This window comes from Lonchura striata, chromosome Z, assembly GCF_046129695.1.
Source record: "Lonchura striata isolate bLonStr1 chromosome Z, bLonStr1.mat, whole genome shotgun sequence".
NCBI classification, from domain to species: domain Eukaryota; kingdom Metazoa; phylum Chordata; class Aves; order Passeriformes; family Estrildidae; genus Lonchura; species Lonchura striata.
In genome coordinates, this window is record NC_134642.1 from 54,799,163 (window position 1) to 54,821,670 (window position 22,508).

General features: G+C 37.5%; 1 protein-coding gene across 1 annotated transcript in view; it reads right to left on the minus strand.

Annotated features, from left to right (window-relative positions):
- Window positions 1–22,508, minus strand: part of PRDM6 (PR/SET domain 6) — a 74,536-nt gene that overhangs the window by 10,218 nt on the left and 41,810 nt on the right. Inside the window, exons 4-6 of the mRNA XM_021546214.2 lie at window positions 14,544–14,671; window positions 10,830–10,954; window positions 7,323–7,665 (exon numbers count right to left, since the gene is read on the minus strand). Coding sequence (XP_021401889.1) covers window positions 7,323–7,665; window positions 10,830–10,954; window positions 14,544–14,671 — 596 coding nt within the window. The remainder of the gene's footprint in view (window positions 1–7,322; window positions 7,666–10,829; window positions 10,955–14,543; window positions 14,672–22,508) is intronic.

The following is a 22,508-nucleotide window of genomic DNA, read 5'->3' on the forward strand; positions in this document are numbered from 1 at the left end:
TCTTGTTGGAAAAATTACATTGTTGTTATTAATCCCATGCATCATTTATAAGCTATCTAGGTTTACTGACATTCAAAATCCATCAACTTTTTCTAGAGACATTAATCCTACAGTCTCTGATTATATGATGGCCCATATAGGAACACTGCTTGCAAACAAACTCTACAGAGCAAAGACCATCTAAACAGAAATTCTGGGACCAATTCTAATGTAATAGTTTTCAGGTTTTGTGGTAATTTATAATTTGAGCTTTTCCAAGTTGTGCAAGACACATTATTCAAAATGAAAACAATAAGGAATAAATTTTGCTCTCTGAGCTGGACAATCTCTTGAATGACGTTGCTCTTTGGTCAGGTCTTTTCCTATTTTAAAATTCTCTTACTTTTGCAGCTGATATTTTTCGGGGTGAAACTACATTTTGTATGGGAGTTATAAATCCCTATAAGGCTTACTGAACCTCAGCAAAGCTCATGCTTTGGGCAAGGAATGTAGAATCCCTAAGATGTACAAAGCATGTTAAAAGAATACAAAAATCTATATGCTTTCATCTGAAATAGCTACTGAGAGACAGATGTACATTCAGATTAATTATTTCTGTATTTTTGTTTAGCAAAACTGGCATAGCTTTATTTGTGTTTTGCTATTCCTCTGCCAAAAAAAAAAAAATTCAAATTCTGACACCTAAGTGTATCTAAGTCTTATAAATTTATTTTCTACATCATAAACTATTAACTCATTGAATTATTAGAACCTTGGAAAAACCAATAATTATTTTCCACTGCATTTGCAAACAATTTTCTTTATGTTTGATAGGTTTTTAGTGTGGCCTCATCAGAAGTAAATTTGCTCTTTTCAAGGGGTATATGGAATTCTAGTGTAATTTAGAAGAGAAATTGCTTGTGAGTTCCTGAATACTTGTAAATTTGTCATTGAAACTCGATCAGCCCAGTGAGACAAAAGAGCACAGTGCTGTATTCTTTTCCCTCAGAAAGAGCTCGAAAAGCACCAGTTAGAAGGAGAGACTGGCATGTGATTGAAGGTGCTTTTCTCCCTGTTGACAGCTAAGAAGTAAAAAACCAACATGATCATAGGATTATAGAATGGTCTGTGTCAAAACATCTTGTTTCCAATCCCTTGCTATGGGCAGGGACACCTTCCAATCAAGGCACCATCCTATTTGGTCTTGATCATTCCCAGGATGGGGCATCAACAGCTTCTCTGGGAAAGTTCCAAGTCTGTCTCATTACCCTCACACTAAATAATTTATTTCTTACATTCCATATAAATTTACGCTCTTTTAGTTTAGAGCCATTATCCCTTGTTCTATCACAAAATGTCTTCACAAGAAGTCTCTTTCCAGCTTTCTTGCAGGCCCCTATGTGTACTGGAAAGCTCATATGAAGTATCCCTAGGTCCTTCTTTTCTCTACACTGAACAGCCCAAATTCTCTCAACTTGTCCTCATGATTCTGATTATCTTTGGGTTGTCCTCTGGACTCTCTCTAGGAGATCCACATCCTTCTAATGTTGGAATCCCTAGAGCTGGATGCAGTGCTCCAGATGGGTTTCACAAGATTTGAATAGAGGGGGAGAATAACTTCCTGCCTATGCTGCTTTTGACCCAGCCCAGGACATGTTTGGCTTTCTGGGTTGTGAGTGCACATCTGGCTCATGTCCAACTTCTCATCCCCCAACATCTCCAAGTCCTTCTGATCAGGAATGTTCTCAGTCCATTCTCTACCCAGCCTGTATCTGTGCTTGGGATTGACCCGAACCACACTTAAGACTTTTCACTTGTTCTTGTTGGACTTCATGATGTCCGGCCTTTCCAACCTGCCAAGGTCACTCCGGATGGTATCCCTTCCTTCCAGCATGTCACCAGCCTGGTGTTATCAGGCTGAGGTCACTCGCTGAGGGTGCACTTGATCTCAATGTCCCTCTCACCAACAAACACTGACAAATAGCAGCCCCTAAGGAATATCCCTGATATCCACTTGGAGACTGAGCCATTGACCACAACTCTTTTGAGAGAAACTTTCCTGCCAATTCCTTATCCATTGAGAGACATTATCCATGTCTCTTCACTTCAGAGACATGGCTGATATGTGCAAACACTTTGAACAGGTACAGGTAGATGACCTCAGTCTCTATTCCTTATTCACCAACTCTTCTACAGCACTCATAGAAGGCTACCAAATTTGTCAGGCATGATTTGCCCTTAGTAAAATTTTGTTGGCTGTCATCAGTCACCACGCTATTTTCCATGTGCCTTTACCTAGTTGCCAGGGAGATTTTCTCCAGGCTCTTGCTGAGTTCCAAGGTGATACTGACTGCCCTGTAGTTCTCCAGGTCTTTCTTTTTAACAGTGGAGGTTATGTTACCCCTTTTTGAATCAGCAGAGCTTCACTAGACTGCTATGACCTCTTGAATATGACAGATAGTGTCTTTGCCACTTCATCCACCTCTTCTCTCAGGATATGCACATACTTCTCACCAGGCTGCAGGGGCTTGCACACCATCAAGTTCTTTAGATGGTCTTCAGTCTTTTCTGCAGCTGGCAGTTCTTCATTCTCCCAGTCCCTGCCTTTGCCTTCTGTTGCATAGGTGATATGACTGGAACATTTGCCAGTAAAGTTATTGACTAGCTCAGACTTCTCCATGTCCTAGGTCACTAGGCCTCCTGCATCCTTTTAGAGAGTCCCACATTTTCCCTGGTATTCCTTTTATCACTAATATAACAACAGAAGTTTTTGTTGTCTGTGATGTCCCTTCCCACATTTAATCCTATAAGGGCTTTAGCTTTCCCAGAGGGATTCCTGACTGCTTAGACAATCTTTCTGTATATCTCTCAGGCTACCTGTCTGTGCTTGCATCCTCTGGTGGCTTTCTTTTTGTCTTTGAATTCATCCAGGAGCTCTCCATTCATCCATGCAGGCATCTGGGTGGTTTTGCCTGACTTCATCTTTGCTCCTGGGCTTCAAAAAGGTGATTGATCTCATGGTCTCAAACAGTGGGACACAGGTCTCCCTTGAACCCAGTACAGCATTTCTCATTGTTATAGGGTGAAGGCTGCCATGCCACAGCCTCTGCAAGAAACGCTACAAGCAGGGCAGGTTGAAGGGGGGCCAGCACCAGCTTTCAGGATTTGGCCTTTATACAATGCACAGCTTTAAGAGAACAGCTGGAGTCAAAGGAGTTAGGTCGCAGTTGTTCTCAAATGAAGGTATTTTTGAGGAATACATTCTTCTAGCAAGTCAAATTAAGGCTGGAGAACAAAGTGACACCTCAGGATATGGATAACTTGCACACAGAAACATCCCTAGCATTAGCAGAGCCATGGGTGGCTACCTTCACTGCCTCTGGACTCCACATTCCCTACTTGTTGGTGTTCCCCTTAGGCAGCACAGCTTTTCTCCCAAGCACCTCAGGCACCATGCAGCAGGCAGGGATGGCAGTGCTGGACCTGCTGTGAGTTTTGCGATCATCTGTTACAAATGCTTGTGAAGAAATTAGCCAAAGGAGAAAGCCAGCACACTTGGAGCATCTGCAAGCTTCTGAGGCTGTCAGGGAGAGTTGCTGCTCTGTAAACCTGTTATTGTTATTAGCTCTGAGTGCTGGTCATTTGCAAACCTTTATGAGAAGATTATGCAAGAGCCAGCATTAAATTCATCATTAAGTTTACTTTAACTGAGCAATACTCAATAAACAGAAATAGATAACTCATGCTCAAAGCACATATTTCTTAGAAGTCTGTTTTGGAGAAGTTCAAATCAATTTGTGGACTTGGGAGGAGCACCACGGTAAAGACACAGAACCTATAAAGAAAATGTAAACACAAAATGGACTAAGCCATGATATAGGAGGAAAACATCTATTAAATTGGTAACTTAACTTCCTATAAAGAAAAACAAAGCAAAACATGCTTACTATTTTATATTGAGGTGATATTGCAAAGTGTGAGTACAATATCTTTTGAGTAAAGAAGAATTGTGAGTGCCAGATCATGTCTATAATCTAGTGCTTTCCCTCAGATTCTCAACTTGACTACCTGGCAATCAATGAGAATATAAATCATACAGATGTACAGGTTGCACATGAAAATATGCCACACAGAACTCTTGAAGCCTTCTGCCTTCCCTAAACACTAATGTATCCTGAATCTGGTGATCAAAGTGACATGGAAGAGTGATGTCATTAAAAAAGACTGTGTCATTATCAGAAAAGTAGTTACTGTTAAAAAAAACAAAATAAAAATTTTTCATTGTAATGGAATTTCAGTTACCACCTTTCTGAGCCTTCCAAAGAGGATTGTCGGGAATTTCTGCTGCAGAAGGGAGAAAATAATAATAATGAAAAAAAATTAAAAAATAAATAACTCCCCCAACAAAAGAAAGAAAGAAAGAAAGAAAGAAAGAAAGAAAGAAAGAAAGAAAGAAAGAAATCAAATTTCCACCTCCCACACACACTTCAACCCCAATTACTGTTAATTTCAAAGAGAAGCTCTAAAAAATGTAACAAGCTAATTTTTTTTGCGGAAATGGAGAAGTATATAAATAAACCAATTAAAAGAGATTTTATATTAAAATCTTAATCTTGAAATATAACAAAAAGAACAGCAGATGATTTTAACAATTTCTCCTCTTTGGGATTCATAATGTTTAACATTATTTTTATTTATTAAGTGATCTGCCTGATAAATAGGATCATTTATTCCTTGCTACTTCATGGAATTATGTATATTATGGCCTATTTATGTCTGCTGTCATTTAGATGTTTCCTTAATCTCAGTTGTTGCATTATCTTTGTTTGGATTTCTCAAGCTTCAAGTAGCCTGCTTTTCTTGTATTTCAGACCATTAATTTGACTCCTGTATAGATGCAAAGGTGTTTTCCCTGCACAGTGCTGTTGCAAAACAAATACTAAGTCAGAACAGATATACTAAAGTCTATTTCCTAGAGATGACACGACATGCTGTTTCAGTAATATCAAATATGTAGTGACTGTTGTGCTCACAAATTGCTGATAATAAATGAGGAGCTGGAGCAGTGCTGCAGATTTTCATTGAGCAAATAAAAACCAGAGAGCTCCATCCAGTACTTTGGGCTGCAGGCAGGTATTCTTTCACTAATCATAAGGATAAAAATCAAAACATAAAATCCAGAAAAATATTGAAAGGGCTTGTTCACATTCACAATATTATCAATTCTTTAATTTTTATTAATATTAGGTTGGAATCTACTTAGTCCGTGACATGCTTAACATTTCACCAAAGGTCACTTTTTCTAGACACTGTATCACTAAATAACTGGTACCCACTAAACAACAAAAGGTTTCCTATGATGTAAGCTCAAACTATAACGGTTTCAAAGCAAGGATATGATAACCCAGATACTAAGGAAGTTATTTATGGTAATTTTAAGCATGGAATGAATTGCAATAACCTTAAGCATAGCAAGATGATTTCCTACTATGTCCTAGGGTATTCTGAGCTCGAGACTTTCCTGAGGAAACTGCTGGCTGGGTAGGCAGAGGAGCCTCTGAGAGGTAAGACACCATGAATCAGCACCCTACTAATAAGAATGTTCATTTTTAAGAGTGAAGACCAGAAATCCAGTCTGTGTTTCAGACAATATTTGACTCAAGCTGCTTAGGAGGAAATAAATTTAAAAGAAATAAAATTAATTTAAAAAAAATAATCTCTCACCTCCACAATGAAAGATCTAATGGTAAAAGACCTGTCCTCATTTCCTTTCTCTGACAAAATAAATATTTAGCTCTTGCTTAGAGTGAAAAATATTAAGAGGCACCCTTTTTGCATTAGCTATTATCTGCAACTTCCTTCTTCACAAAGAAAGACACTGGTTCAAGCAAAGGATGAAAGCTAGGTGCCACACCTGATTAGATGAATCACTGAATAAGTATGTGGAGGGCCTCTTAACATGCTTTTTCCAGTCTCTAGACTCTTCCAGGATGCACTGTTTTATGTTTTACAGTATTCTTAGGGTTCTTTAATACCAGAAACACAAAAGTCCATGGTATGTAGAACAGCAGACCTTTCAGGACCAATATTCTACATTATGACACCTAAATTACCATTTTTGTCCTACAGCTTCCTTATCAAGGCATTTGCTTCTGCTGAGGCAAGCATAAAATCCAGAAAAGTGTTGAAAGGACTTGTTCACATTCACAATATTATCAGTTCTTTAATTTTTATTAATATTAGCTTGGAATCTACTTGTCTTATTCTCCTCATACCCATAGAATCACACAAGCATACGTGTACACGTAGATAGTACACAAAGAACACAAGGAGACATAGACATGCACACAAAAACATGCACAGACTCAGTCTTCACTACTTTTTTGCTAGTGTTTTTTTAACTCTAATTCACAATTAAATGCTGCTTTTAGAACAACCTTTCAGGGATTCAGGTGCTCTGCTCAAATCTGCACAGCTGAAGAAGAGACAAAATATGGGCAGCCTTTTTTATTTAATTAATTTGACTTTTGTCTTTTGTCCTGCCAGCTATCAAAACTGTCAAATAAACCAGCTTTGATTCATAAATAATGGTTCCATTATATTTACTGTGCCACCAGTCAGAGTACCTGAAATTTTAATTCACTTGTTCAGCTAAATTTCATCCTCAGTTCACAGCCATAAAATTCTGTATTGACAAACTTTCAAACCAGCTTTGACTCTGAGGTATCTAGTCAACATTTTTCTTCTGTGTGGATATTAGTTTATTGAATAAGTGGCATCTGTTTTCCTCCACATCACTGGTGGAGTAGGTATTTCCTTTTGACAGCTTTGTACGATTTATGGGTTTGCATGCTATGAAGAAAATAGTACTAAGCAAAAAATTCCAATTCATTACCTCTTAGTACTTAATTAAGTTCATACACATTGCACACTATAGGTGAACCCTGAAATAACTGTGACAGCCACTGAGCAGCAAGTTAGATTGTCTTTGGAAGAGAGAGAGACTTTTAATCATCTTGACCTCATTTTTTCCATCTATGATATTCATAAATTTTTATTCTATTTTGTTGCCTCCATCAGATGTACCAAACCATTCTAAAAACAAGATTATATCCTTAGCTATTTCCTTTTATCTGCACATTTAGGGACTGAATGTTTTTACAAATGGTAAAGGCAAGCAATAGTTTTTAATCAGCTTATTTCATGTATCTGCAGATTAGTTATGTCATACAGGTTTCTCATAATAATGGTTTGGTTTTGAAAATTATAACAGCTTGATAAAAGAAGAAAACACAGGATCTGGCTATCAGTAGATACAGAAATAAAGAGAGCCTGGGCTTTACCTGTCAGGGTTCTGCGTACACACATGCATCTGTAAGAGGATCCGTTGGGTGAAAGTCTTAAAGCATTGCCCACATTTCCAAAGATGCCAGTCACTGAACTCAGAATTTAGTTGGCTTGTTGAAGTTGGGCTTGCAAGAACTCGTTGGTTTTTGACACTGATCTGGTTAAATCCTGACTCGATGGACCCAGACTTATCCAGGAGAGAAAAATTTCTGCTACATGGAGTCTGTGGAAATACTACAGATCGCTGTGGAGTGGCAGGGGATAGTTTGCTACTTTTATTAAATGGCTGTAGGGTGTCTTGTCTGGACATGGCCTCCATTACAGTCGAAGGGACATTCACTGGGAGAAAACAAGAAAAGTAAATAAGATTCTTTTTATGCCTTTTAAAACTAATAGAATTTTGGGAGACACCAAAAAAAATCAACATGCATTTTCTTGACACTACAATGAAACAATTTTATTTTAGCAATGTACAAAAGAAAAAAAGGAAAAAAAAAAAGAAAAGAAGTGATTGAATGAGACAGTGATCTGAATGAATGGTGCTGATTTTGTGACACTGAAATAAAATTCATGCAAGGGAGTGTCTAAGACTGAAAGGACCCAGAGAAGCCTGTCTGTGATATACTTTTATTACACTGTGGAATTGTCATCTGAAAGAAAAAGCTGCACCACTTGTGATATCCTGACTCTGCATGTTGCAGTCAGCATGTCTGACTGCTATATCACAGAGAAGCATGAATTTTGAGAGCATGGAGAAAAAAATCCCTGCTGGGATGTTCCTTGAGATACAACAGGGCTTAAGTAGCTATTGCAGCAATAGTTCCCTTATCCTACAAAAGGGTGGCCTCTAAGGATATTATACTGTTATCTCTCATAGATAGTCACACTGCCAATGCAGTAAGAAGCCAGGGCCTTCATCATGTATCTTATGCCTGAGGTTAATAACAGGTAGGTCATCATGAAACACTGCAAAGTACAGGCAGAGAGATATTCATGCATCAGTTTCCACCTACAAAACAGGCAGAAAAATGTTTTAAAGTCACATGAAAATTGTTTCTAGTCTTATGATTATCAATTAACTAAGGCTTATGAGGCACTCAGATATTTCAGTGACAAATGTAATATGCTATTCACAAAGAAGCGATTTCGTGCTGAATTTGAATGTTTTGTGATATGAAAGGCAGGAGCTCAAGCAAGTAGAAGAAATTGAACAGCTGCCTCACACCTTGAGAAACATGTAGATCTTTAAGTGAATAAGGCAAGGGTCCTGTGGAAAAATAGTCAGCTGACAAAAGCTTGCACCACAAAATAAACATAATTTAGGCCACCTGGACTAAGTAACTCCTAATGCTTTCTAATTTTGGCACACTTAGACCCATGAGCTAATATTTTAATGGAAATTTTTATATTAATTATGTTGTATACATATAAGTCTCTGTACACAAATTTAGTTACTGTCACACACTACAAACAGGTACATAATGTATTAAACTGATTATTAGAAACTACGACTCTGTATCGGTAAGTCATGATGATAGATTTCTAAGAGCAAACATGAAAATTAAATTTCAGTTGTAAGCTGGAATCAGCCAAGATTATTTAATGTTCAAAAAAACCAAAACCAAACAAAAAACCCAAAAGCAAACAAACAAAAAAAACCCACCCCCAAAACAACCACAACTTAATATTTGGTTATATTTTAAATCATGCCAGTTGCTTTAGAGTTATGTTCTAATATCTCTGATCACTCATAATTATTCCAGTATTATATTATTACAAGATATTTAATTTATGTCAGTTGAGGTCCTTCCTAATCTATTCTTTTTTGTACTATCTGAGAACATAATTTCTAAATAGGTTTACATCCATGGAGCTCTCTGTCACAACTTTCCAGACACAGACTATATGTTCTAAGTCTCTTCAGTACAAGAAGCAATTTGTGTACTATCATTTTGCCTCAATATCCTGAGAAGAAGGAGATCAGCTTTTTCTTTTCTTTTCTTTAAATTGTGCTCATAAAAGTCCACAGAAGCAAGGAGACCAGGCTACTAAAGACCTAAGGAATATAGGCAGAACTTGTGCTCCTGACAATACTCCTGAGTAGAAGATAAGCAGAAGGTGCATTCTGGCAGTTTAGGTGTGACTGAAGTCCTATAACAGTCTGCAGCTGACTCCATGGTCAGAGATTAATTTCATCTACTCATGGCAATGTCTCTACAGATGAAATTCTGGTTTGTCTCACAGAGAAATACCAAGACACAATATTTATAGATATTAGCCATAATGATTTTCTTTTCAAATAAAATTTTTGTAGTCTTCAGTTTCCGGAAGAAAAAAATACTATTTCTATATTGTACTGCAGAGCATGGCTTTCATCAGCAAGTATTTCTGCCAGTAACTAAATTTCTTTTAAACTTTTCTCAAGCTCAACAGACTTGAAAACTCAAGATGGGAAAGGATGGGTTTTTTTTGACAGTTTAATCCCTGCTATCTTGCTGTTTAATTGCTGCATGATTCAGTATTTAACTTGCTACAAGACACTTGTTCCTCCTAGCAGCTCATGCTGTTTAGGTGTCCAAATACAGGACCAAAAACACAGACTTTATACATAATTTTCTAAGAGTAGGAAGTCACAGAGTTACTTTAGACCTAAGTCAACGGGTCCATTATTGTTTTCTTCCACTATATAGATACATATAGTTGCCAAAATGGATGCAAGCTCTAATCAAGTCTCACACACAAGCAGTAAAACTGAGGGATGTGCCTGGATCACCCATTCCTATTACAGACAAAGGTATCCAGCACTAGATTGTGTCTGTGTTATAAGTAACTATTTTTAGTTTTGTGAGGATCCCTAGCAAACTAGAAATAAAATGCTGAGAGCAGGTAAAAGAATGGATGAAAATAGGGATAGTCAGGATGGAATAGAGATTTATTGTCATTTCGGGGTCCTTACATTCAGCTAGTATTATTAAAAATAGGTTTTTATTTTTAACCACAAGGATCTAATATCTTTAATCAGCCACAGCTTTTCTCAACATGCGCGAGGTAATAGAAAAAAGAATCACCAACAGAGGTCCTATGGGCTTACAATGCATAGCTGTTTTTGGCAAGATAGTGTTTTGTGATAGGTCTAGTAACAATGGAGAGAACCAAACAAACTTGTTTGCAATAGATTAATTAATCACTTAAACAGAACAGTGATTCTAACCATGCCATATTTTTGCGTAGTGTAAATGTAGCACCTCACTTTAAATATACTGCAACTTTCATTAAATGCTATAGAATCAGAGAATCATAGAATTGTTTTAGTTGAAAGGGCCATTAAAGACCATCTAGTTCTATCTCCCCTGCCATGAGAAACAGATTGCTCAAAGCTCCATCCAGACAGGTGTTGAAGTTTCAGGGACAGAGCCCCCTCTCAAAATACTCTATGATGTATGTGATTGGGCATGAAAGAGGAATTATGGCTTACATAGATAGAAATGCAAGAAAAAACTTACAGTTTTCATCTTGTGCAATGCACTGAAGAGGGATTCCAAAGAAAGAAGTGTAGCTGTCATTGTACCACACTAACAGCTCAGTGCCCCTGGGGATATCTATACAAGCCCGGTAGAATATATTTGACCTAATCAAGAAAAAAAAACATGGTATAATTTAGGAATAGAGCATTGTCATCTTATAGTACATGGTATTACAATAGAAATTCATTGTTTTGGAAGCATTTCTACAGATAACTAAATGAATAACCTACTGATTGTTTTAAAACCAAATCCGTCATTAGAGGAGGACTTTTCTCCTGTAGCACAAGCTAACAACATTACAGACAAGTTGTACCTAGCATATATTAATATTAGATTAATTAAGGGTTCAGAAGGACCAAGATACTATAAAAATACAGGTATTTTCCTGCAATGTCTGTTTCAGGGGGATTTTAGAATGGCACTTTTGCTTATACAGTATAACCATCTGAATGGTGTATACAGACCAGAAAGTACAGCCATTTAAACAGCTTTGCATTTGCCATCTAAGATAAAATTAACATATTTTAAGGTAGATAACATTTATTTTGTGAAGAGAAATTGAATTAATAAATACATTTAGCAAGACCTTTGAGACAGTGTAAAGTGACCTTTCATGGAAGTAATATACCATCAAAAGAGACATCTTGGGTTGTTGAGAAAAACAGACTTTGACTTAAAGGAAATTTTAAAAATTGGGATCACGCAGCGCCAAAATATTCTGCTACATGGAACCTGAGAACAGTGCCAATGATTTAGTTTTTATAAATCATTGTTACTATAAGTGTGTATCTCATTGTTCCTGTGAGAGAAGACTGCATATTTCTAGACCACTGAAGTGGGAGCAGAGGGGAGGGAAAAATCCTAATGTCTTTAGCATAAAAACAAGAGCCTTATCCTGGTCTTGCACTGATGTAAATAGCTTCAGAGTGATACTTCTGCAGTTAAGACATTAACATGGCAGCAAAAACTGTGCTAGATTAGAATCAGGTGTAAGATAAAAGACAAATTCTATCAGTTTGCAGTGGCTTTTCCCTCATGCTTCATGTGGAACAGTAAAACACACTCCTCTGAGATGGATAGAAATTCAATATATACAAGAAGAACAGTCCACTGTTGCTGAAGGATTACATACCAAAGTGATATAGTCAAAGTACTAAGAAATGACCATCTTTTATAACTGCTTATGTAAGGCAGAAAAATATCTTTAGAACAAAAAAAAGTTAGGCCTCAACCAGTTTTCTGAGTGAAGAATTGCTACAAACATTATTCTGAAGTTCAAGATAAAAGTGTTTAGGGTTGGTAGGCCTTAAATTTAGACTTTCTATGAAGAATTGGCTGTAGCAATGCAATTTGTTCCTTGTATAACACTGCAGACATAAGGAGAATCTTCTACCACATTTTTCATGGCAGTGAGATATGCACTTGTCAACATATTTTGTCACCGCAAAGTGGCTCTTGGCAACAGGATCATAAAGATCAATAAAAAAGTGCAGATTCTCAATATTTTACTAGCAGCTGCAAAAATTTCATTTATCTTGTTATTTTCCTCACTTACTGCCACCCTGTCTCAGGAGGGCACTGCTAGCTAAGCAGAACGGTTTTCTGAGACTTCTATGAATATCTGAAAAAAACTCTCCCCTTTGTGTGTTCCCTTCATCTTCCCTCCTTCTCCTCCTCTTTATCTCTCTCTCTTTCTTCCCAGAGCTTTGCATTTAGTTAATTCTTTCCACTGTTACATAAAAATGAAAATCGGAGCTATGCTATAAATTACCAGCATCTCTTAACTTGAGAAAAATTGAGTCTACTTTGTACTTCACCCTTGTAACATTTCATCTCTCAGTTTGGCTTCCCTTAACATAAACACTGCAGCCCAGCAAATGAATGTGCTAAAACCAAATGACACACTTTGCCGCTGAAAGAGCAGAACTGTTTTTGAGCAATGGGTGGTCTGTGGGGCTTGGAGTAGGCAAGGAAAAAAAGTGTAAGTGTACACCGTCCCTTACAAGTGTGCAGAGCTTCCAAAACTCGCAGAAATCTCTGCATGCTGAAATACATCAAAGGGATTTTTCCCTTTTCAGATAATATTTCCTTTGCTGACATGTATTTAGTATTGTGGTTGGATGACTCATAAAGATAGCTTCATGGCGTCCCAACGCAGTTGAAGCAGAACACATGCCAACAAACATTATTGTCAGCCTCAAAATAAAAACAAAACGTTCAGCTAAGGGTCAATCAATCAAGAGCACTTTGAAGAAAATTCCATTTAGATATTACAAATCATAACAGAATGAATTTAAACCAGCTGACTTTCTGTGAGGAGGACGTCCATGTACAATAAAAATTAGGCTGCTTTTTCAGTGTCCAACTTTTCTATTTTCTTACACTTGGATGCAGTCACTGGTGATGGATGCCAGTTTTTTAAATTGTGTTTTTGTAGTTCATTTTATAAAGATCTGAAGTAATCGAAAACAGATCAACAGAGGGAACTCTAAGTAAAAACTCCATCATGAAAGGAGAGTTGTAAAATCCACTTAATATTGACAGATGTGTAATGACTTTCTCATGTTCACTTTTAATTTAGTTTTGTCATATATATATATATGTATGCATATATTTTTTCTTATTTTTATATATATACATGCACGCACACATCACCACATAGAGAAACAGTCCACAAGACACCTACAAAAATACTCTTTCATCACAACAATCTTTATTCATTATCCAGTGTGTTTCTTTAAAATGTTATGGTATTTTAGCTATAGATAGCAGATACTTAAGTATATAATAAAAGATTCATAATGTATAAATAGGATTGTTACCTTTTAACTGCAGCATTTTTTAGTCAATTGGCCAGAGAATAAAAAAGTTGAAAACGCAATTGAACAATTTTACCATTGTTAAATTGGATCCCTATGAGATAATCAAACTTTATATATTTCATTTTAGCTTGCTTTTGTATGTTTTATTTTTCATTTTAAAGGTAGTTTAAATAAGTTTAAGATTTTTCCCAAATAAAAGAAACTCTGCTCTCTAAAGCAACCAGCAAAAATCATTGCTCACTGCAACTGGCAAGCCTGGGGCATTCTTTGATGTGCTTCCTACCACATTTAATAAGGCCAAGAAGTCGCTTCTGATTCTAAGGCAAAAGGTTTGTTTATAGCTGAGATCATGTATTTATGTAATGTGTTGTCTGGGTTTTCTGGACTTATTTGCAAGTACAAAGTAAAATGTGCCATAATTTCTTTACATTTTTCTTCACATATTGACTTTCTCTAGCCAGCAGCATGAGAGGTACAAGCTCTGGCAATCTTGGCTAGCAGGTGCACTGAACAAAAAAGTTCGAGGTGTATACACAGCTTGTGACTGACCCTCAGGATGCCTCTGGGTGCCACTTTTCTCCCTCCCCTATCACACGCATCTCTATTAAGGGTGGAGGACTGCTTGTGTTGGCTTGCCTTGGATAAGACTGTTTGAAAAAGCGCAGAGAGCTCAGTGTGGTGGGGTGGTCACAAGTGACACAGGGCTGCCCTTGCTCCCTGGAGCTTCACCCCATGTGTGCTGCCCCATGTGAGTACAGCCTCCAAATCTCTGATACTGTCTTTGCAATCAAAGGCAGCAGTTCTCCTGATGGTCACAGTCTGATAAAACATTTTCATTCTGTGTCACTGGGTGAATCAAAAATCACTTTACCTGTACTGAACCACTGTTAAGTTCTGCTCCCCACAGTGCCTGGCACATCGGATGTACCTCATCCAGCTTGACTTACTGGGTTCTCCACCATCAATAAAGTGCTGCAGTGTCCCATCTTGGTCATATATCTGGGGGAGATGTCACAAGGTCAAGTAGTTAGAACAAATCATTAGCAATCATTTTCACTGCTTTGCTGGTGTCTCTCTGTGGCTTTTCCAGGACTTTATTTCCATGAAGTTTGTCATCTGTGTACTGATACTCTTAGAAATATACATGAAAAAGCAGAAAAGTATTTTAGGGAATGCAAGTTTATCTTGTTTCTCTTATCAAGCCAATCTTTCTATATTAAAAATATTTTTGGTCTCAAAGATATGACCATGTTTCCCAAAGAATATTTAACCTATTTTGACAAGCTGGCCTTAAATAATGAACTGCCAGATAAACAGAAAAATCTGGATGTAAAGTGTGCAATAAAATGGCTGGGACATCTAAACAAGGGGCAGTAGCAATCCCTAAACAAGGATCTCTTCCTTCACATCTCAGTTGCAGCAAAAGCATATATTTCAGCAGCCTTACATGATATGTAAGGGAGTTGTAGGATTCATAATATCAAAACAAATGAGACTAAAAGGAAATGCAGAGAGTTGATGGTGCCTTTAGGAGCTCCCTTGAGATACACAATTTTTTGAAGTACTGAATGAGAAACCAGTCCTGAGGGAATCGTTGTTTTCCTAAACATGACATCCCTGCTAAGGACATGAGAGTCAGTTACGGCAATTTTTAAAAAGATGGTAATATGTTTCTATTCAGAAGTGGATGCTCCCTCTGAAGTCAAGAATAGTGTTGCTCTGGAAATTCTGAAATACAAAGATAAATGTATCATGCATACCTGCTCCCCTGACTGCTTAAAGATGTTATCTAGGTAGATCTAATCCTAGTAAAAGCATGTGATCTCACAAGGTTTTTACTTGTTATACAATTACTTTGGCAAACCTCACAAATGCATCTGAACAATTAGGTGCCTATCTGAAGTTAATCGCCTTTGCATGCCTTTTGCTCCTCTATGAACACCATTTGCTTTTATGTCCATACCCCAAAAATGTTCTTCCATTTGGAATTGTATGAGCCTAAATTAATGTCTTCTTGTAATGTTTTAATTCTGCTAACTAAAGAGGAAGCACATTTATTACATTGACTTAAATATTTCTAGTATATACAGATTAACAATTTTGAATATCTATTTCAATATCAAGAGAATAATCTCAGAAATTATGCTACTATATTAGATACTTATGATTTTAAAATAGGGTTTTCTACAGTTACAGTTTCCTACAGTCTCCAAAACTATACATAGGAATCAAAATCTAGTTTTTCCCTCCACCAAAGGAGTGTCTCAAAAAGCGTTTTGCTTTTGGCCAAGAGGGACTGTGAGTAATTAAGGAGGAATATGTCCATTGCGAGAGCATGAGAAGCATAGAAATCAAGTGTCTATGGCGATCCTTATCCTTTTTACCTGAGTGTCTGTGACAAGGACCAAGTGGAACCTGGCCAAATACTCCTGTGCTGGATAAGCAAGATGTTACCCCAACATGCACTAGGTGGAATATAGTCATCAGAAGTACAGATATATATATATATATATATATATATATATATATATATAGTCATCAGTGGAATATAGAAATCAGGAGCCCTCAGAAGTAAACAAATTCTTCAGTCCCAGGGATTAAATTGATTTTTTTAACATGCTTATTATCAGCAAGGGCCCATTCTTATGCAAGTATCTTTTTGTATTTGAATATGTGAGCAAAATATGCTAAACTATAAAAATCTGTGAAGAAATTGGAAAAGTTCTACAGGACATAGGCCTATAAAAAGGAAGGAAAAAATACTGACTAACAGTACTTGGATGAAACCCTTTTGACAATACCTATGCAAACATTCTCAGCAGTGTTTATTATCTATCCATTTACATGCTGCTTATTCACATAACAATATACATCTTAACATGAGGCAAAAACAATTCCCATAAATAAAGAGCTGATAACTTCCTAATCCCCAGATGACATGAAATAGGAAAGACAATGAGGTCTGCTATAATCAGTAGTGACACTCATGTCTTGGCACACAGGGTCCTACCAGAACTTTGTATAAAGAGACAGTCATTAAATGATACAAAAAATTAAAATCTGTCATGAAAACATAGGACTGAATCTTTCCTGGGCCTTGGTCTGGAATTGGAAAGACTGCTGTAAGACTAAGTATTTTCAAATACTTTATTCTGTAAGTACTGATACATCAAGTGACACTATTCCCTCCTTTATTACTGAGGATATTACTGATATTGCTGCATAGTCATAATCTATCCAACAGCATTCTTAGCTCTGTTCTTACAAGATTGTAAACCCATCTGTAAAGAAGCAGAAGCTCCAGGCTTAGAAGTTAAATAACAATACTTGTTGAATCTATTTGTCAAATCACATAATACAGGTTAAAATCTGGGAAAAAAACCCAAAACTCAGATATGGTTATTATTTTTCATGTCACAATCACAGAAGTTCTTATTAATTTTGCAGTTACATAGATCAGGAAACCAGGGAAGATATAACTGCCTGAAGAAACCCTCATGAAGGAGCAAACCATAACCTGCCATAACAGAGAAAAAACAAAGCTGTAGTAGAAGCTGTGAACACAGGCACTACATTAAAGAATGAATATACATATTTACCCACATCTCTACTACACATACACATCCTTAAACAGTCATGTTTCTATTACAGAAAATGCTGCAGAAACCTGTGATAAACTGATGTTACTGTAAGCCTTTGTCTACTTCACTTGATCACTACATCCATCTACATTGGCATAATTTTTCACACATTGCAATAGCCTCACGACAAAATATAATATAATTTCTCCAAGTCCCTTCAGGCACTGCATTTATTTTTTTCTGTATCTCACATCAGTCACTGATCTAAGTAGTGGAAACACAATTAATTATTTAATTTTTCTACTTTGATTGCACTTGAAAGTATTACCTAAGCTTCATACTGGACCTTGATAACTGTTGGTTTTGCTGAGTTTTAGGGGTTTGGTTTTTATTGTGGTTTTTTGTTTCTTCTGTGATGGAATGAAACAGATTTGTGGAACAGAATGGAATCTGATAAAAGAGGTCTGCACCTCATCTGACATGCATTATGGTCCCCCTTAGCAGTTGTCTTATAGTTAATTATCTTCTTAATAGGTTCTTGTCTGTTTACAGATATTTTACTGGTATGTTGCAGATCAAGGGACTCAGGATGTGATACATACTTCTCCTCTATTAATTTCATCCTTTGACTTCAGAATACAACAGAAACTCCTTCATTTTCCAGGAAAGTAAGTCCAAAGCATAGCCATAACAATACAAACAATATTTTCTGTTCCTTTCCTTGCAAGTACCATTTTATTAAATACTTGAGACAAAAATAGAGGTCATATTTCTCTTCTAAATGGCTTGATTGGTTGAGGATAATTATTTGGAGGGCATAGATACTGTTACTTTAATGACAATTGTAAGAGCAACACACAATGGCAATAATAACACAACTTCTAAAGCACACTGCATCCATATAAGTGATGCTCTAAAATTTCTGAACAGCCATAACATAAATTTAAAAAGTAGTATAAACATGAACTATCTAAGATTTAAGGAGTATTAAAAGACAAGGTAGAGTGCTAAAGAGACTTCTGAGAACCTTCAATTACTTCAGTACTGATATAGTCAGTATTGCTCACTTGGATCATTTGAGCAAATCTAATTCTAGTGTTAAAACTGTTGCTCCAGTTTCTGGTATAGATGCCACAAAATTTTAGATTAAAGAAGAGCAAATGCAGCAGCACACCTGCAGAGAAAGCCGAGTTGTTAAGCAATGAAAAGCAATTTAACAGAAACAGCAGAAAAAACAAAAATAGTTTCTTGAAGATCTTTCATCCCCATATGTTGCTTTCCCTTGTTCTCTTTCCATGGCCTGCTATTATGTCTTTAGATATTCTTCCTGTATTTTATTTTCCCATTTAATCTGGCAAGAAAGGTATTAACAGATAATTATTTGGCTGCTCATTTTCACTTCAGGCAGTCAGGGAATGGAGTGACTCTGACAATACAATGTTTATTTGCAAATGCATTTATATTGTAAAAGTAGCTATTAGAATATTTGTTTTATGTTGCAAGACATCAAAAGAGATGTGAAGAAAACCACAAAATATGCAAGAGTTAATTCTAACCATTATAGATTCTTACATCTGGCTATTCACTGTTATTCTCATTGATATATGCATAAAATCATAGAATTTTCAAATCACTTACTATGAGTTTTCTCATAGTAAGATGAGAAAAACTACTGGTAAGATGGTAAAAAAGTTGTTACCAGACATGTTAGATGTGGTAGCATCCATATAAGTTATATTCTTTCTGTAACAGTCTATGAACCTACAAGCCACAGTTACACTGAAAGCTTCTTCTTTTCTAACTTGGACATCAGAACTCAATAAGCTCTACATTAGGCAAATCTCACTATTGTGAGACCCTGCTTTTGATGTAAAAACAATACATCTTCTTAAGATGTCTAACCTAAACAGAAGTTGAAAACAATGCCAAAAAGTATAATGGTTATACTCCTGGCTATTAAGCTGACAGTCTGTAAAAGGTGTGCAATTACAGAATCATATAATTGCTTAGGTTAAAAGACTTTTAAAATCACTGAATCCAACCAACCCTTAACCCAGCACTGCCAAGCCAAGCAGGGTTGAAGTCCCCACACTAAGTCCCTAAGTGCCACAGTTACACTCCTTTAAAACACCTCCAGGGAAGGTGACTATACCACTTCCCTGAGCAACCTGTTCCAGTGCTTGACAACCCTCTTGGTGAAGAACTTTTCCCTAACATCCAAGTTAGACCTCCTCTGGCACAACTGGATGCTGTTTACTCTTTTCCTATTTCTTTTTACATGGGAGACGACACCAACTCGCACACTCCTAGAACCTCTTTCAGGCAATTGTACAGAGCAATAAGGTCCCCCCAATACTCTTTTCCTCCAGACTAAACATCCCCAGCTCCCTTAACTGTTCCTCACAGGACTTGTGCTCCAGACCCTTCCCTTGCTCCTTTGCCCTTCTCTGGATGTGCTGAGCACCTCAATGCCTTTTTTGTAGTGAGGGGCCCTGAACTGGACACAGGACTTATGTGGAGTCACCTGTGCCAAGTACAGGGGGACAATCCCTGCCCTGCTCATTGTGGACACAAACCAGGATGCCATTGGTCTTCTTGGCCACCCAGACAAAGCTGGCTCATGTTCAGCTGCTGTCAACCAGCACCAAGACATCTTTCCAGTCTCTCTGCCCCCAGCCTGTACCATCATGTAGGGTTGTTGTCACCAAAGTGCAGGACCTGGTACTTGCCCTTGTTTGACCTCACAGACTTGGCCTCAGCATGTTAATCCAGCCTGTCCAGATCCCTCTGCAGACCCTATCCACCCTCCAGCAGATCAACACTGCTGTGTAAATTAGTGTTCTCTGCAGACTGACAGAGAGTGCACTTGATCCCCACATCCATATCATGGATAAAGATATTCAACAGGGCTGTTCTCCACCACTGAGTCCTGCAGAATAGTACTTATGACTGGCCACAAGTCAGATTTAGCACCACTCACCTCTATTCTCTGGACACAGCCAGCTTCAGTTTGTACTTGAAGAGTACAAGCCATCAACATCCAGTTTTTCTAGCAGAATTCTGTGGGAAATGGTGTCAAAGGCTTTGCTGATGAACAGGTAGGTAATATCCACAGCCTCTCCCTCATCCATGAAGTATGTCACAATTTCACAGAAGACCAGGTCATTCAAGCAGGACCTGCCTTTTGTAAACCTGTGCTGTCTGTGGTCAGTCCTGGTTGTCTGCATGACGGCACGCACTCAAGATGATTTGCTCCATGACTTCTCCTGGCACCAAGACCATGCTTACAAGCCTGTTGTTCCTTGCATCCTTCTTCCTGACCCTCTTGTAGCTGAGCTTTATGTCTGCTGATCTCCGGCCAACTGGAACCTCCCTGATGAGCCAATGCCACTTATAAATGATTTAAAATAGCTTAGTGAGCTCTTACCCCACCTCCTCAAGACTTGTGTCAATCCCATCTGACCCCGCAGACTTGCATGCACTGAGTAACAAATCTCTTATAATTTTTCTCTAGATTACAGGGGCTTCATTCTGCTTCCCACACCTGTCTTACAGCTCAGAGGACTGGTTATTCAGAGAAGAACTAGTCTTACTATTAAAGACTGGGACAAAGAAGGCATCAGGCTCTTCAGGTATTTCCTTGTCTTTTGTCACTGTTTTCTCACATATCCACCAAAGGGATTCTACTTGGCCCTACATAAGTTGCTACACAATTTATAGAATTATTTCTTATTTTCTTTTACAGCAGGTCAGTTCTATTTGGGCTTTGATACTTCTAATTTTCTCCCTGCATAACCTCATTATATCCTCTGAAGTTGCCTGCCCCTTTCTTCCAAAAGTCACAAACTCTCTTTTTACCCCTAACTTCCAACCAAAGTTCTTTGTTTGACTACCAATTCGTATTTTAGCATATGTGGACAGCCTGCTCCTGTTCCTTTAAGATTTCCTTTTTAAGGCACATCCAACCTTCCTGGACTCCTTGCCTCCCAAGGGACTCTGCAGCCTTTGCCCTAAACAGGCCAAAGTCTGCCCTCTGGAAGTCCAAGATGACAGCTCTGCTGATCTTCCTCCTTACATCTCTGACATTTGAAAACTCATTCATTTTGTGATCATTGTGCCCATGACAGCCAATGACCACCACATAACCTGTAAGTCCTTCTCTGTTCACAAACAACAGGTTCAGCATGGCATACTCCATAGCTGACACCTTACCATCTCTGTCAGGAAGTTATCTTCCACATACTCTACAATCACCCTGGGTTTTTTTCCCCTCTGCAGTGTTCCATTTCCAGCAAACATTGGCTAAAGTGAAGTCTCCCTTGAGAACAAGGGATGACAATCATGAGACTTCTCCCAGTTTATAGAATATTTCACCTGCCTCTTCATCTTGGCTGGATGATCTAAAACAGACTTCCACCAGAATATCTGCTATATTGGCCTTCCTCTTTGTTCTTATCCATAAACACTCAATCCTGTCAACATCATCTTCTTTTGAAGAAGAAGAAACTGCTGGATCTTCATTGAACTTTTTAAAAATTCATTCTGCAGTATTTTACTCATTGTCTGCAGTAAACTTGTACTATAAATAAATTGAATACATGTATGCTTTCTTAGGTGGGTGAAGAGTGTTAAGTGGCATTACTGGTAGAAGACAGCTCTATAGCCAACAGAACAAATTACAAGGACTGTTACCTCTTCCATAAAGCTGAAGAAATAGCTGTCTCTTTCCTGAAAAAACCCTGAAAGTCAGATAAGTGAACAGTAAAATTTAGTGATTTGACTTTTTTAAGGCAGTAATTGTTAAGCAAAATGCCAATGAACTCCAGAGTTTATTATGACACATACACATTATTTATTTGTTAGAGCTTCTAATCTAACTGAAAGCAAACTGGATTGTATGCATGACTTGATAACTTACTCATTTAGGTTGGATTTTGTGTAGTGTACTGGTGCCTGGCAGCTGGCTTTGAAATCAGCACACTGCCAAAGGACCTTGTTATCTAGAAAGTTGGAAACATTCAGAAGATGCTGCATGAACTGAAAGAGAGAAGATACTAACAATTTATTGAAAATATTACATTTAAGGAGCATAGTTTAGTCTGAAAATCAAAATACAGCTGTATTCATATTGATAGCAACAAGTGTTCAAAGAATGAATGCTTTTAGACTTTTAATGTCTTAATATTAGGGCCTGGGCATCTGCTTTAGGACAGGAGAGTCCTTCTAAATATGTCTTCTCCTTATTACACACTGAA